We start from the raw sequence: 15,044 nt of genomic DNA, 5'->3' as shown, positions 1-15,044 counted from the left end.
TTGGAATGGACAATGGGGCCACAGAGAGACCATCTCTGCCCCATTGCGGGCTCACAGTCCAAACGGGGGAGACAGCAGAGCAAAAACTCATTCAGTCGTATTTATTGAGTACCGACTATGTGCAGAGCGCCGGGCTAAGCGCTTGGAATGGACCACGGAGCCACAGAGAGACCATCCCTGCCAGTGACGGGCTCACGGCCTCAACGGGGGAGACAGCAAAGCAAAAACCCATTCAGTCGTATTTATTGAGTGCCGACTATTTGCAGAGCGCTGGGCTAAGCGCTTGGACTGGACCACGGCGGCCACAGAGAGACCATCCCCGCCAGTGACGGGCTCAGGGCCTCAACGGGGGAGACGGACAGCAGAGCAAAAATTCATTCAGTCGTATTTAGTGAGCGCTGACTGTGTGCAGAGCGCTGGACTAAGCGGCTTGGAATGGACAATTGGGCCACACAGAGAGACCATCCCTGCTAGTGACCGGCCTCAACGGGGGACACAGCCAAGCAAAAATTCATTCGGTCGTATTTAGTGAGCGCTGTGTGCAGAGCACTGGACTAAGCGCTTGGAATGGACAATGGGGCCACAGAGAGGGAGACCATCCCCGCCCACTGATGGGCTCACAGTCTAAATGGGGGAGACAGCAGAGCAAAACAGAACGAAACAAAAACAAGACATTAGCATGATAAATAGAATCAAGGAGACGTACACCTCATTAACAAAATATATAGGGCAATAAATAATATATAAAATGAGCACAGTGCTGAGGGGAGGGGAAGGAGCAGAGGGAAAGGGGGGCAGCTCAGTCTGGGAAGAACTCTTGCCACTGCAGGGCACAGGACTATCTCTTGCCCAATGGTACTTTCCAAGCGCTTAGGACAGGGCTGTGCATGCAGTCAGCGCTCAATAAATGACTGAATAATGATAGTGTTTGTTAAGCGCTTACTATGTGCCGGGTACTGTTCTAAGCGCTGGGGTAGATGCAAGATTATGAGGTGGCCCCACCTGGGGCTCGCAGGCTTCCTCCCCATTTAACAGATGAGGGAACTGAGGGACAGAGATGTTAAGTGGCTTGCCCAAAGTCACCCAGCTGACAAGTGGCAGATGCGGGATTAGAACCCATGACCTCGGACTCCCAAGCCCGGGCTCCTTCCACTAAGCCACGCGGCTTCAAGTAAGTGCTCGACGAATACGAATGATTGATTGTAATCATAATGTTGGTATTTGTTAAGCGCTTACTATGTGCGGAGCACTGTTCTAAGCACTGGGGAAGATACAGGGTAATCAGGTTGTCCCACATGAGGCTCACAGTTAATCCCCATTTTACAGATGAGGTAACTGAGGGACAGATATTACTGGATTGTAAGGTCCTTGGAGGGTTGGGATCATGTCGACCAGTTCTTGTGCTTTCCCAACTCAGGCATTTGAGGGCTTACTGTGTGCAGAACTCTGTACTAAGCGCTTCCCGATTAGACTGTGAGCCCGTCACTGGGCAGGGATTGTCTCTATCTGTTGCCAAATTGTACATTCCAAGCGCTTAGTACAGTGCTCTGCACATAGTAAGCGCTCAATAAAAACTATTGAATGAATGAATGAAAGTACACTACAAGAGTTGTCAGACTCTATCCCTGCCCAGGAGCTTACAATTTACAGGTGCTTAATACAGAGCTCTGCACACAGTAAATGCTCAAGAAATACCATGGATTGAAGCCCATCTGCTTATTTTGGGGGCAATTCATTGAACTTTGATATACTCTTTCATTTTTCCTTACCTGCGAGACACGTCACTACCTAAAAGAACCGTCACATGCAAATTCCAGTCAGTCAAGCAAAGGTATCTGAGTGCCTTACTATGTGCAGGGCATGTTCCTAAGCGCTTGGGGTAGTGCAACTGGGTGGGTAGACACGTTCCCTGCCCACAAGGAGTTGAGAGTCTAAAGAGGGAGCCACGTTAAAATAAATTAAAGATATGTACAGAAGTGCTGAAGGGCTGACACGAATATCAACTCCTTACAGAGTACAGATCCAAGTACAGATTTGAAGATTTCACCAAACTCCCTCTTTCAGGTCATTTATAGAGCTGTTAAAACTGGTCCTGGCAGTCATCGCTGGGAAGTTGCTGATTTATCCCTATCCTTTAAGCAGTTTTTTATATCCAATATAGAGAACTCTCTCCAGTTTCATAATTACATTTTTTTTTTAAGTCTAAGAGATGGGTCAAAAGATTTTGAAAAATCTGAATTATTCTTAGTTCTTCCAGTTCCTCTTATCCACAGGCATATTGACACCTTTAAAAACTCCAGTAGATTGAGGTAATAACTCCCCGTAACACAACACATCACCTGCTGGATGTATAGAGGCCCACTGCTTTTCAATTTGAATGTAGAGGGAGGTGAATTCTGACCCTAATCATGGAAGAGAGGCCTATAGAAATGGGTTTTTTTGGACCTGAAAGGAGCACTCCTCCAGAAGAAATGATTCCAAAATTTCCCTGGAGCATAGGCAGATGCGACAAGCACCGTTTCTGAAGTTGCAGCTCTTGGTGGTCCTTGTGCCTCTGAGGAAAAACATTTTACTTTCCCTTACCTTTCGTTGTAAGCAATAAGTTAGATGTTAAGCAGAGGTTGCTCTTATCTGGTTCGAAGAGTTATGAAGACAATGAACCTGCACCTAAATTTTGAAAACTCATTTTTCTATAATGTTTGATTTCCCAAAAGTCTTTATGTGGGGGCTTTTTTTTTCCCCCAGTGGTACTTGTTAAGCACTGTGTGCCAGGCACTGTTCTAAGCGCTGGGGTAGACACAAGGTAATCAGGTTGGACAGTCTTACTCCCCATTTTACAGGTGAGGTAACTGAGGCAGAGAATTTATGTGACTTGCCCAAGGTCATAGAGATAAATGGCAGAGTGGGGATTAGAATCCAGGTCCTCCTGCCTTCCAGGCCTGTACTCTGTACTTGGAAACACTGCTTCTTGAGCCCCGTTGTGAGACAGGGTCTGTGTCTGATCCGATAATCCGATGATCTAAATCGACCCCAGGGCTCGATAAGCGCTTAACAAGTACTAGAATTATTTTATCGGATATCAGTAAATTTGGCATCTCTTAAATAGGTCCTAGAATCGCAGTTAGAGAGAACACCTTTTTTTTTCCTCATTCCAGATTTTTGGGCGGCACTCAATCAGTGCTATTTACTTATCTGATGGGTGCAGTGCTTATTAAGCGCAAGAAGAGAGTACAACAGAAGCAAGAAACAGATCTGCTGCCCTCAAACTCACAAGCTAAAGGCGGAGACGGAATAATGGGTGCAATCGAAGAACATCCCAATGTAAAAAACAAAACAAAATAGACAAGTGCCGAGGGTAGCCCATAGAATACAAATGCTAAAGGTGGACATGACTAAGGGGTGGTGAAAGCTCCCTGATTCATTCGTGCATTTATTCAATAATATTTATTGAGCACTTACTATGTGCAGAGCACTGTACTAAGCGCTTGGAATGTACGCTTCGGCAACAGATAGAGACTGATGGGAGTGGGAGGTGGGGAGAGCCGAGAGTGAGGTGCTATTCGGGCAGTTTGGGGGCTTGCAAGCCAGGGAAAGAGTTGGTGGACAGCCTTGAAGTCAATTTTGACTTTTTTTTGCTCGATGCCAAAGGAAGCGGGACGCCGTAGCGGGTTTTGGAGGAGCCGAGGGGGAGGATCTTCAAGATGGCGACTCGGGCAGCAATGTTTGGAGTCCCTAAAAGGCGACCCCCGGCACTACTGAGAAGACCACACTTTCAAAGCAGGGAAAGCAATTCCTGGTAAAGAGAACTCTGAGAGCCTACGGAACACGAGTGAATCTGAGACTCCCAGAAGGAAGACCTGGCTGACACGGGAGCATCTAAATGTTTTCAAAAGTAATAATAATGGTGTTTGTTAAGCACTTAGTACGTACAAGGTGCTGGGGTGAATACAAGCAAATGGGGTTGGACACAGTCCCTGTCCCACATGGGGCTCACAGTCTTAATCCCCATTTTACAGATGAGGTAACAGACACAGAGAAGTGATTTGCCTAAGGTCATATAGCAGAGCCCGGATTAGAACCCAGGACCTTCCGACTCCCAGGCTCGTACTCTATCCACTAGGCCACGCTGCTTCTCTACAAGATCCCGTATGTCACATTGATTGCAGCAGGAAAAGGATGGACAAGTGTCCGGTAAATCTTTAACTTAACCCCTTCACTTAGGTATACATAAAGGTCAAATTAAGTATTTAAAATTCCAAAACTTTAATTTACAATCGAGTAGCCATTTCATTTGATACACGCTTTCCACATTGGTGAACAGAGTGGGCTCTGAATACTCTATCCTTTTCAAAGAGGAGATAGTTGACATACATTTTGGTAAACTGTCCTGAAATTTCACTTCAGTTTGACATTTTGATTATAGACAAATAGCTGATTTCCAAGAAAGGGGGAAATGTTACAAAAGGTAAACATCAGTACTCTTTATCAAATTACAACTCTCATGAACTGTGTAGTCTGTTTTAAAAACAACTATATTTTCCAAACCTAGCTGCATTGTACACTGTCATACGCACAGGAAAAAAAATACAGTAATAAAAATGCTATAAAAAACCCTAAAAAAACCCACACGTCATTTGAAATACTGATGCTGTTTTCATTTCCTAAAGAGTTATAGATTTTTTTAAAAAGCCAAAAATTACATCACCAAATTGTCCAGGCAAATGACCCAAATGCCGTTTGTCCACGTTACGTCCAGACGATCTGAATACGACAGAATTTTGAGGGTTGACATTTTCCCAGGCTTCAGCTGTATTTCAGAGTTCACCAAGAGAACTCCTGGGAGACACGGAGAATTTTAAAAACCTGGCACCCTTAAGGCTAAAGGTTCACAGCAGACCCTTCGTTTCCCTGTCCGCCACCCAGTTAGTTTCAGGCGAAGTTCCGGGGACGCAACTCGGGCGCCATTCTATTCCAGTTTAGAAGTTCAAGGAAGTTTAAGTTGAAAAAGCAGCATGGCCTAGTGGATAGAGCCCAGGCTGGGAGTCGGCGGACCTCGGTTCTCATCCCACTCCACCACTCGTTTGCTGTGTGACCTTGGGCAAGTCCCTTAACTTCTCGGTGCCTCAGGTACCTCATCTATAATACCAAGATTAAGACCGTGAGAGCTCCGTGTGTCCAACCCGGGTTCTAACCCAACACTCAGTACAGTGTTTGGCCCATAAGAAGCGCTCATCGGTTACTGTTAAGGCCGGTGCCACTTGGGTCTGGGGGAACGAGTTGGTTTAAATTTCCTTCATCTGACTTTGCTCCTGGAGCCACTGTTTCCATTTGCCAAATAATCAAAGGCTTCAATCGCCTCTGAACCCAAATGGCATCGCTCCATCAGAGAAGCCAGCCTGACCCAAGCCCATGCCTTCCACTGTCCCCGTTACAATTAGGGTCGTCCTAGCAAATGCTGCTTGACGATCTCAAGCTCCTGATTTTAGAATCTTTCAGGGAAACAACAGGGTGTCAAAGATAATCAGGGAAAACTCAGCGCGAGCCATTAACTGATCTCAGGACAGCAGTACCACCAGATGGAAAAAGAACTATCAGTCTATTTCAAAATTAATCCAGCACCAAATTCATTATGCTTCCTTTTCCCCTCGTATCTTGAGGGGTTTTTTGCATAGGCGGGTGGGTTCATATGGATGTTTTTCGGGGTCTGTCAAAGGAGGGGGAAAGATCGTAAACCCAGTTCTCCTATAACATGGCGGGGGCAGGGGGCGTATTCCGGTAGCACGCCACGTTGAGGAAAACTCACGTTTTAGTACTCAACCTGTGCTCGATACCACCGACGTGCGTGCAACTTTGCTTCTGACACCACTCGACTCTATCCAGGCAGACCTGCGTTGGTGTTCCGTAATTCTGTCGCCGTGTTTGAAATAACCGTATGGTCAATTGAACCACTTTAGTTTTCAACTTAATTGCTGCTGAGAGACAAAACTGATTCATCAGAGTTTCACCATCTCTTCTGCCTTTTCTCTCAGTTCCAAGGAGCAGATGGAAGGCGGAGAGAGCCAAGGTTCAAGGAGAATCAATCTGTCTCAGAATCAAGATCCGGGCAACAGAGCACTGATTAATCAGTCGCTCAATGGTAAGGACGGAGCTTTTACCGCGTGCAGAGCCCTGTACCCGACAGACCTGCGTACTTCTACGAGGGGCCTCGCGCCCTTCTTGACTGGCACTGGGAAGGAGCCGAGCCGGTGGCCCCCGTGGGAACTCTGATTGTTCTGCTTTAAATTACCCTCAGTTCTCCGATAATGCGGGTGAAGTCCTCTGAAGAACAGCACGGTAGAGGAAAATGGTGCTCGTGGAACTTGCGCTTTGACCGACGCTGCCGCTGGGCCGCCCGGTCATTTCTTCCGGGGCCCTGCCCGGCTCGCTCGGCTCCCCGACGCCGTGATCTCCGTGACCCAAGGGGAAACCACCTGCTCCGGGAGAATCGACGGCCCGAGGGGACGCCGCTTCTGCAGGCCGACGTGCGGTCCATCCCGCGGAGGATGAGCCGGACCTTCGGCTCATTGCAACTTAGTGCTTCCCTGCTAAGGAATAACTGTCACTCAGAATCTCGCTCATCTACCCCATACAGATAATAAAAAAAAACCCCCAAAAAACAAAAATGATTTAAAAGAAGATCTCTGAATATGTCTAGGTCCTTGAAGCAGAGTCAAATGGATACTAAGAAAGCATTAAACTTCAAAGCAAAGAGGGGCTATTTTCACAAGTGATTTATTTTTTGAAAAATCCCAAAGTATATATAAATGAGATCCCAATGTTCAATTTCAGGGCGACCTTGTCTATGCTGGTAAAATAGTACTGTATTTACATAGCAAAAGATTCCTACCATGTGTCCCTGGGAGCATACAAAGCTTCATACACACACACAAACACACTCAATACTTTCTTTTTCTCTCTCTCTCTCTCTCTCAATACACACTCTCTACACAGGTTGGCAGACCAGATTTTTCCACAGATACACAGAGTCCCTTTGGGGGAAAAGGAGTAAACAAGTTAAAGTCACTTCCTCACTTTGCGCCCTCCCCACCCCCATGCCCCAAATTCCCAAAAAGATGGGGCACGCCCAGGCAGAGGGATTTTAAAAGATACCCGTTGAATTTCTTCCTATAACAAAAAAAAAACAACCTGGTCAGGCTTACCCAAAAAAAGACCGATCAGACAACTGATATGTTCCTCCCACAGACCCGGGCAAACGAGCGCCTCCAAAGACGGGCGCAAAAGCCTCCCCGGTCCAAGCCAGGCAGCCTTCTTTGAGAAACGGGCTCAAGGCCCGGTTTGGTCTTCCCTCTCCCAGCCGCCAAGGAATCCGCGGCCACCGTCGGCCCGTTTCCTTCTCGCCCCGTGAACTGCCGGCCGGTCACGAGGTCGTACGGTGTGACGTCCGTCCTTGGGAAACCGGCTTGCAAAGCCAAGACGTTTCTGGGACTTGAGAGGCCCCCTAGGTGGAGGCGTCAAGAGGACACGACAACTGCCAGGCGGCCGTCCAATAATCCATTTGGAGGGGGAAGCTGCCGACACGCCTCAACGCCCCCCCTCCATCGGATAACGGTGCAAAGAGAACCCACCCTTTCCATCTCATCCAAGACCCTAGAGTTCCCGGGCCACAGTTTTGGGGAGCGGGCGAATGCCGACGCAACACCTGGTGCTTTTTTCATGGGGGAGAGTATTCAAAAGCAAAACGTCCATGACCATCTGGTGGGGAGGAGGGGGATGACGAAAATAAATTTAACCAAATAGATGGCGTTAGGAGTTGTTGGGTTTTTTCTTTTTTTTTTTCTGAAAGTGTAACAGGAGCCGAAGAGGGCCCCAGAGACAAGGCTTAAGGCAATAAGAGGCGTCATCGGAGAGGGCCCTGCTCTCTTCCCTTCGCCTTTCCAGGTCCGGCCCGCCGCCCCGGGCGGGGGGTCGGGGGGAGAGGGCGTGGAGAGACCCCCCACGTTCCCCTGGCGCCCCGGCTAGCTGTCCGACACCTCCTCCTCTTCCTCGTCCTCGTCCTCCTCCTTGGCGTCCACCTCGGACGTGTCCGAAGACTCGTGGAGGAGGACGTACTCGCGGCTGCTGAAGCCGAACTTCAGCACGTCCTTCTCCTTGAGTTCGTAGTAGCGCTGCGGCTCGATGCGCTGGTTGTTCAGGAAGGTGCCGTTGCCCGAGCCCAGGTCGATGATGTACGGCCGGACCCTGCGGCCGACGCTGCCGTCCGCCCGCGTGTACTCCACCAGCCTGCCGGGGGGAAGACCGCAGCCCTGAGCCCCGCGCACACGCCCCCCATTTAGGGACTCAACGGGGTCGGGGCCACCCCCCACCCCCGGCCCCGCACAGCAGCCGTGGTCCACTAGACCTTGGACCAGAGCTTGGGCGTCACGAGGACCTGGGTTCTCATCCCCTTGTCTGCCGTGTGGTCTCGGGCACGTCGCCTCACCGCTCTGAGCCTCGGATCCCTCAAGCACAAAGTGGGAATCACTAGCAATAATAATAACGTTGGTATTCGTTAAGCACTTACTATGTGCAAAGCACCGTTCTGAGCACTGGGGTAGATACAGGGTCATCGGGTTGTCCCACGTGAGGCTCACAGTCTTAATCCCCATTTTACAGAAGAGGTAACTGAGGCACAGTGAAGTGACTTGCCCACAGTCACACAGCTGACAAGTGGCAGAGCCGGGATTCGAGCCCATGACCTCCGACTCCCAGGCCCGGGCTCTTTCCACTGAATCAAGACCGTGAGCTCCATGTGGGACAGGGGCCGGATCCAACCCGATTAGCTTGTCCCTACCCCAGCGCTTAGGACAGTACCTGAGAGCTCGTGTGAACAGGGAATGTGTCTGGTTGTTGTTGCACTGTACTCTCCCGAGCACTCAGTACAGTGTTTTGTGCACAGTAAGCGTTCGATAAATACGAGTGAATGAATGAGGGCTTAACAAATACCCCCGACCTGACTCTGCCAAAAAAAAAAAAAAAACCCACCCCCCAAAACAAAACAAAAAACACCCAATGCAGCCAGGGGTCTAGAGGTGCATCTGGGAAGGGCCCTGAAACCTCACTAAAGCTGACCAGGTTTCCCGGCCAATAAATACGGTCGACAATGAATAAATACAACCCACAGATGGGGACGGATGATCAAAATTCCACTAGTAGCAGTCTGGTCTAGTGGAAAAAGCACGGGCCTAAGAATCAGGGGACCCCAGTTCCAAGTGACCGTCGTTTGAGCCCGTGAACGACATCACAGGAGGAGGAATTTAAAGAGGAGCTGACTACACAGGAGGAGGACCTTGAGGAGGCACTGAACCATCTTGCCGTCGGGCAGAAAAAAGACTGCAAGAGGTCCAGGAGATAAGCTTAGTCAAGCGCTTAGTACAGTGCTCTGCACACGGTAAGCGCTCAATAAACGTGACCGAATGGATGAATGAAGCTATCCTGCAAAAAACAGCCCACGGGGTGGGTGCGGGGGGAGGGGTAGACACGCCCCGTCGCGACCCCCGGAAACAACCGTCGTGGGTGGATAAAAGGGGGGAGAGAACCAGAACCCGGGGGCGGCTAAACCACCTCCACCACGAACGAGGTCGGTCGCCACGAGCTAAGAACCGGACCACGGTGGCGGTGCCGACCTAAGACTTGCGGCTGCGGCCGAACCACTGGAACAAGGCGGCCGCCATGAGTTAAGAATCCAGCCCCGGGGGGGGGGGGGGGCGGCGAAAGACCACCTGAAACCGAGGCCCGAGACGCCTACGGCACACGGCTGCCAGGACGCATGGCGCCGTGCGGCGGGTAGCCCGATTCCTCCGACCGTCTGCACCGGCTTGGGGAAACCAGACGGCCTGGTAGGGGTGGGTGGGTGTGTGGGTGTTTCCCCCTTTAATCGGACTATTAAGAATTGAATAAGGTTTTCGCTAAACACAGTGGGGGGTTTGGTTTCTCTGTGATTGGACTTGTCACCGGGTGCCCGACGGGACAGTACGGGGAGGTGGATCCCAGAGACGGACCTACGGAGTAAGTGCCTGACGGTGTGAGATGGGCTCATGACAGGTTCTAATCCCAGCTCCTCCACCTGCCTGCCACGAGACCCTGGGCGGGTCACTTCTCTTTGCCTCGGGCCCCACATCGGCAAGATGGGGATTCAATACTGGTTCTCCCTCCTACTTGGACTGTGAGCCTCTAAGACGGTGAGGCCTGATTATTCTTTACCTACCCCAGCGCTTCGCACGCCGTTTGGACCGTAGCGAGCGCTTAACAGATACCACGACAACAATTATCGTCATTACTACTAAATCCCAGCTCGAATTGGGAAGACCTATGGAGGCTCCATTGTCCGAACCTCTTCAGAACTGAAGAAATCGGACCTCTTGGTCAAAAGAGACCAGGCTCTGGAAGGAATGGCAACTGCCTCCCCCCCCAAACCCCCTCAAAAAAGCACAGGTATGCTCTAAATCTGACCAAGATATTTGACTTCCTACCACAGTGGAACTGGTTCGAACCAGAACGCAGCTGCTCAGGTCGCTGCCCATTTGAGGGCCCCGACTGCAGAATGATCCTGGATGGTTTCAAGAGCGAGTCACTTCCCCAAACCGTCGACGGTGCTCAACCAAGTTGGGAGACCCGATCCCTGCCCTCGAGGAACTTATACTGTTTTCTTTTTTCCCGAATGTGGTATTTGTTCATCCTTACTGTGTGGCAGGCACTGTACTAAGCGCTGAGGTAGATACAAGGCAAACGGGTCGGACACGGTCCGCGACCCACAGGAGCTCACGGTCTCAGATTCCTATTTTACAGATGAGGAGACGGAAGCGCAGAGAAGTGAGGCGACTTGCCCACGGTCACCCGGCAGACGGGTGGCGGAGAGTCGGGATTAGAACCCAGATCCTTCTGACTCCGTCACTAGGCCACGCTGTTTCTATCCGTCGCGTCCTCCCGACCCGGAGCAGAGGGGGCTCAGAGAGTGAAAGAGACTGCCTTTGGCTCCGCCCGCCCTCCCCCGACCCCCCGACGGCGAGGGATACCCACCGGTACTGAAACACGGCGTGCTGCTTGGAGCAGGAAGGGTGGTCGATGGGGATGTCGGCGATCCGCCGGTGCCGGCCCAGCAGGTAGGCGCTCTGTCTGTGGATGTACATGACCGGCAGGACCTCGTCGTTCTTGAAGGGGTAGAGGCGCCACCGTTTCTTGGGGATCCGGGCCTCCGGGGGCTCGCTGTATTTGATCACCACCCCCCGGAACGTGTTGGTATCCTCCAGGAGGGCCCCGGACAGTTCGAAGCTCGGTTTCTCCTTGCCCGGGGGCTCCTTCTCCTTCGCGTCGCCCTCGGGCTTCCCCGGCCCTTGGCCCTCCTGGCTGCCGCCCTCCAGCTGGATCCTCAGGCGGTGTTCTCGCCGCCTCACGTTGAACAGCTCCCTCTCCGCTTCCTGTTCCTGCAAGTTCTGTAGCTCCCGGGCCCGCCCGGCTCCGTGGCCGCTGCTCGGACGGTCCCCGGGGGGTTTCCGCCGGGCCGAATGGTCCCGGGGCCTCTCCCGCTTGGGCTCCTGCTCCGACGGGTCTCTGGGCGGCCGCTCCTCGCGCCCTCTCCGAGGGGCGTCGTCGCGCTCCTGGAACACAGGCGCGGGGCAGGGGGGTGTCTGGGGCGGGGCCCGACAGGCGCAGCCCTCGGGGGACCCCCAGAAATCAGCCGAGCAGCGGGGATGTTGCGTGAGAGGTCCCGGTGACCAGCCGGAGGGTCTGGGCTGGGGCAGGGAGACCCAGTAAGAGAGACAGGGGTGGGGGTGGTGCGGGGGAGGGTCCTCCACCCCCGTTGGTGGTTTTGCATTAACCGTAAATTTAGGAAGGGCCTGTCCGAGGCCCAAGAATCAGGGCTCCGTCTCCACCCTCGGAGTCCCTTTGGATACCAACTCCGGGTGGAGGGACAGGAAGGTGACAAAGGGGTCTAGGGGTTTTGAAACCACCACCACAAGTCTGTGAAAACTTCCAGGCTGAGAAAGGGTCAGAGAGAGCTCCAGTTCTCACCTGATTTGCTCACACCCACCACTGCCCTTCCTTTAGAGTGAGACCAAGCCGGACTTCTCTTCCGGGGAGGGGGGACCAAGGGCCTCAGGGGCAGAAGAGAAATGGGCTCCTCCTCCTCCTCCTCCTCCTCCTCCTCCTTCCCTCGGCTAGGCCGAGCCGTGGCGGTCCTCTCCTCGGCACGCCCCGCTCCCAGACCCGCTCACCCCACCCGAGAAGCGGACAAAGCCCGGCTGGAGTCAATGGCCGGGAGACCACTCCGTCGGACTCCAGTTGTTGTGGGGCCCGGGTCCCCCCCTCACACACGGGCTGGACAGCGGGCCGTTGGAGCTCACTTGGAAGAAGTTACCTGCTTCACTTGGACCGCCAGGCAGTGCGGACTGCGACTCCGCTTATTCCGAGGAGATCTGCTTCTTCTCTCTGACTTGATTTTCTTTCGGGAGGGTGACCTTTGGGAAGCACGGCACACACGCACAGGGTTCAGGTTCGATGGCTCGACCCCAACGCCCTTCCCCTCCGCCTCTCTGCTCCTTTCTTCCACCGCCTACCGTCCTTCTTTTCAACCCAGGTCAAGGCCACCTCCTCCAAGAAAACTTTTCCCTGGTTTCATCTGGTCCTATCCAGTCTCCAAAAGGACCAGGCCAAATCCACTCCTCCACCTCAGCCAGTTCTTGTAACACCAGGTACATCTTTGCCCTCAGGTACTATATTGATCTCTTTGGCTTTTCTAGCTGAAAGGTAGGTTTTCTGAGAACAGAAACCCTTGTCGATCAATAGCATTAAGCTTGTACTCTATGCGGGGCAGGGACTGTACCTATGCTTCATCCACATATTTCTTCTATCTCATCCGTGTATTTACCAGGTTTGCTCAAATCACGTAACAAATTTAATTACTAATAAGCACTTGGGAAAGAGCACGGAAGAGAGGGTCAACTTGATGGGACCCTTAGTCTTGACCTGCTGGCCCTACCAGTGAGAGGGGGGCTCTAAGGACTCAGCACAGACTGGGGACTAGACAGACCCCCAGGAAACACCTATTCATTAGAGGCCAGAGAGGAGAAAGAGTGCTAAGAAACAGGTTACACTAAGATTTATGTCAGGGAGGAACACACAAAAAAGCGGTATGGCTGAGGGGACAGAGCAAGGACCTGGCTTCTCATCTAAGCTCTGCCGCTTGTCTGCCGGGTGATCCTGGGCAGGTCATTTCACTTCTCTGTTCCTCAGTCACCACATCTGTAAAATGGGGATGAAGACTGGGAGCCCCACGTGGAATGGGGACTGTGTCCAACTTGTTACCATGTATCTATCCCAGTACTTAAAATACTGCCTGCCATTAACAAACACCGTAAAAAAAAAAAAAAAAGCCATACGCGTGGGAGGTACAATTTTGCTTTGGATGAAGGGGAGTCGGGGAAGGGAAGTGAGGAAAAGGGAGAGAAAGGAGGGGAAGGGGGGAAGTAAAGTGGGGAAAGAGGAGCGAAGGGGGGGAGAAAGAGAGGAAAGGGAGATGGGGGGAAGGGAAAGAAGGGAAATGGGGGGAAGGGAAATGGGGAAAGGATGGGGGGGAAACAACCGGGGGGAAGGGAAATGAGGGAAGGAAAGGAGGGGAGGAAAAGAAGAGAGGGAAGCGGGGAAGGGAAAGAGGGGAAGGGAAAAGGGGAAAGAATGAGGGGGGAGAGAAAGGGGTGAAAGGAGAGGAGGAAAAGGGGGAAAAGAACTGGAGGGGAAGGACGGGGGAGGGGAGGAAAAGAAGAGAGGAAAAGGGGGAGGGAAGGGGGGGAGAGAAAGGGGAAAAGGAGAGGAAAGGAGGGAGGGAAGGGGGAAGCAAAGGAGAGAAGGGAAAGAGGGGAAGAGAAAGGGGAAAAGGAGAGGAAGAGAGGAAAGGGGGAGGGATAGAGAGGAGGGAAAGGGGACGAGAGAAAGGGGGAAGGAAAAGGGGGAAAAGAACCGGGGGGGAAGGACATGAGGGAAGGAAAAGAAGAGAGGGAGAGGAGAGGAGGGAAGGGGTGGGGAGAGAATGGGGAAAAGGAAAGGAGAAGAGGGAAGGAAAGGGGGGGAAAGAAAGAGGAGAAGGGAAAAGAAAGGAAGGAAGGGAAATGGGAAAGGAAAAGAAGGAGGGAAAAAGGGGGAAGGGAAATGAGGGCAGCAAAGGAGAGGAGGGAAAGGTCCAGGTGTGTGGGTGTGGGGAGCGTGTGCCCCCGGCCCGCTCCGAGCCCCCCGGGCCGCTCCGAGCCCCCCGGGCCGCCGGCCTAAGCCCGTTCGTTCGTTCGTTCGTTCGTTCGTTCATGGGCCGCCCCCGGTCCTTACCTGGCGGCCTTGCCGCGCCCCCCGCGGTCCCGCTCTCGGTCCCGCTCTCGGTCCCGCGGGTCCCGGGGGTGGGGGTCGGGGTCGGGGCTGCGCTCAGGCCCGCGGCGGCCGCGGCGGCGGGAGCGGGGCTCGGGCTCGGGGCTGCGACGCGCGGACATCGGCGGGCCGGGGCCGGGACCGGGGCCGGGACCGGGGCCGGGGCCGTCCTCCTCCTCGTCCCCCTCGTCGTCGTCGTCGTCGTCCTCCTGCTGCGGCCGCCGCCGCCGCCGCTCCGCCTTGGCCTCCCTCATCCCCGCGCCGCCCCCACCGCAACGCAACGCAACGCACCGGAAGTGCGGGGGAGGGGAGGGGCCGCGCGCGCGCCTGCCTCACTTCCGGACGCCCCGAGCGCCCGCCCCGCGGCCGAGTCCGGCCGAGCCCCGCCGAGTCCCCCCGAGCCCGGCCGAGCGGGGCCGAGCGGGGCCGAGCGGGGCCGAGCGCGGCCGATGGGCCTCCGGAACACCGCCCCCTGGCGGCCGCCTCCCCGTCCGACCCCCCCCCCCTCCTTCCCGCCTCCGTCCGCGAGGCGGCGCTCGGCGCACGGACAGGCCCGGCCCGGCCCGGCCGCAGTTGGTGCCAAACGCTGCTCTCGCCGCTGGGGAAAGCGGCGGCGGGGCGAGGGGACGAGGGCCGGGGTCGTGGGTTCAAATCCC

At 53.6% G+C, this 15,044-nt stretch overlaps 1 protein-coding gene and 1 long non-coding RNA gene across 3 annotated transcripts; one reads left to right on the top strand and one right to left on the bottom strand.

The window, feature by feature from the left end:
* Window positions 1-1,137: 1,137 nt before the first annotated feature.
* On the top strand, window positions 1,138-6,744 carry LOC114817325. 2 transcript variants are annotated; one of them, XR_003765190.1, is made up of 5 exons: window positions 1,138-1,171; window positions 3,156-3,321; window positions 3,649-3,892; window positions 6,030-6,136; window positions 6,293-6,744. It is a non-coding gene; the product is annotated as an uncharacterized LOC114817325 (long non-coding RNA). The 2 variants fall into 2 exon arrangements; XR_003765189.1 differs by having other exon boundaries at window positions 6,030-6,744.
* Window positions 6,745-6,755: 11 nt separating this feature from the next.
* On the bottom strand, window positions 6,756-14,510 carry SNIP1 (Smad nuclear interacting protein 1). Its single transcript, XM_029080281.1, has 4 exons — window positions 14,353-14,510; window positions 12,395-12,494; window positions 11,056-11,633; window positions 6,756-8,280 (listed from the first exon to the last, which is right to left on the bottom strand). Exons 1-4 carry the CDS (start codon window positions 14,508-14,510, stop codon window positions 8,016-8,018), a joined length of 1,101 nt encoding a protein of 366 aa, XP_028936114.1. The 3' UTR covers window positions 6,756-8,015.
* Between the last annotated feature and the right edge of the window lie 534 nt (window positions 14,511-15,044).

Source organism: Ornithorhynchus anatinus, chromosome 16, assembly GCF_004115215.2.
Source record: "Ornithorhynchus anatinus isolate Pmale09 chromosome 16, mOrnAna1.pri.v4, whole genome shotgun sequence".
NCBI lineage: Eukaryota > Metazoa > Chordata > Mammalia > Monotremata > Ornithorhynchidae > Ornithorhynchus > Ornithorhynchus anatinus.
The sequence above is the reverse complement of the archived record's forward strand: the minus strand, read 5'-3'. Positions and strand labels throughout refer to the sequence as shown.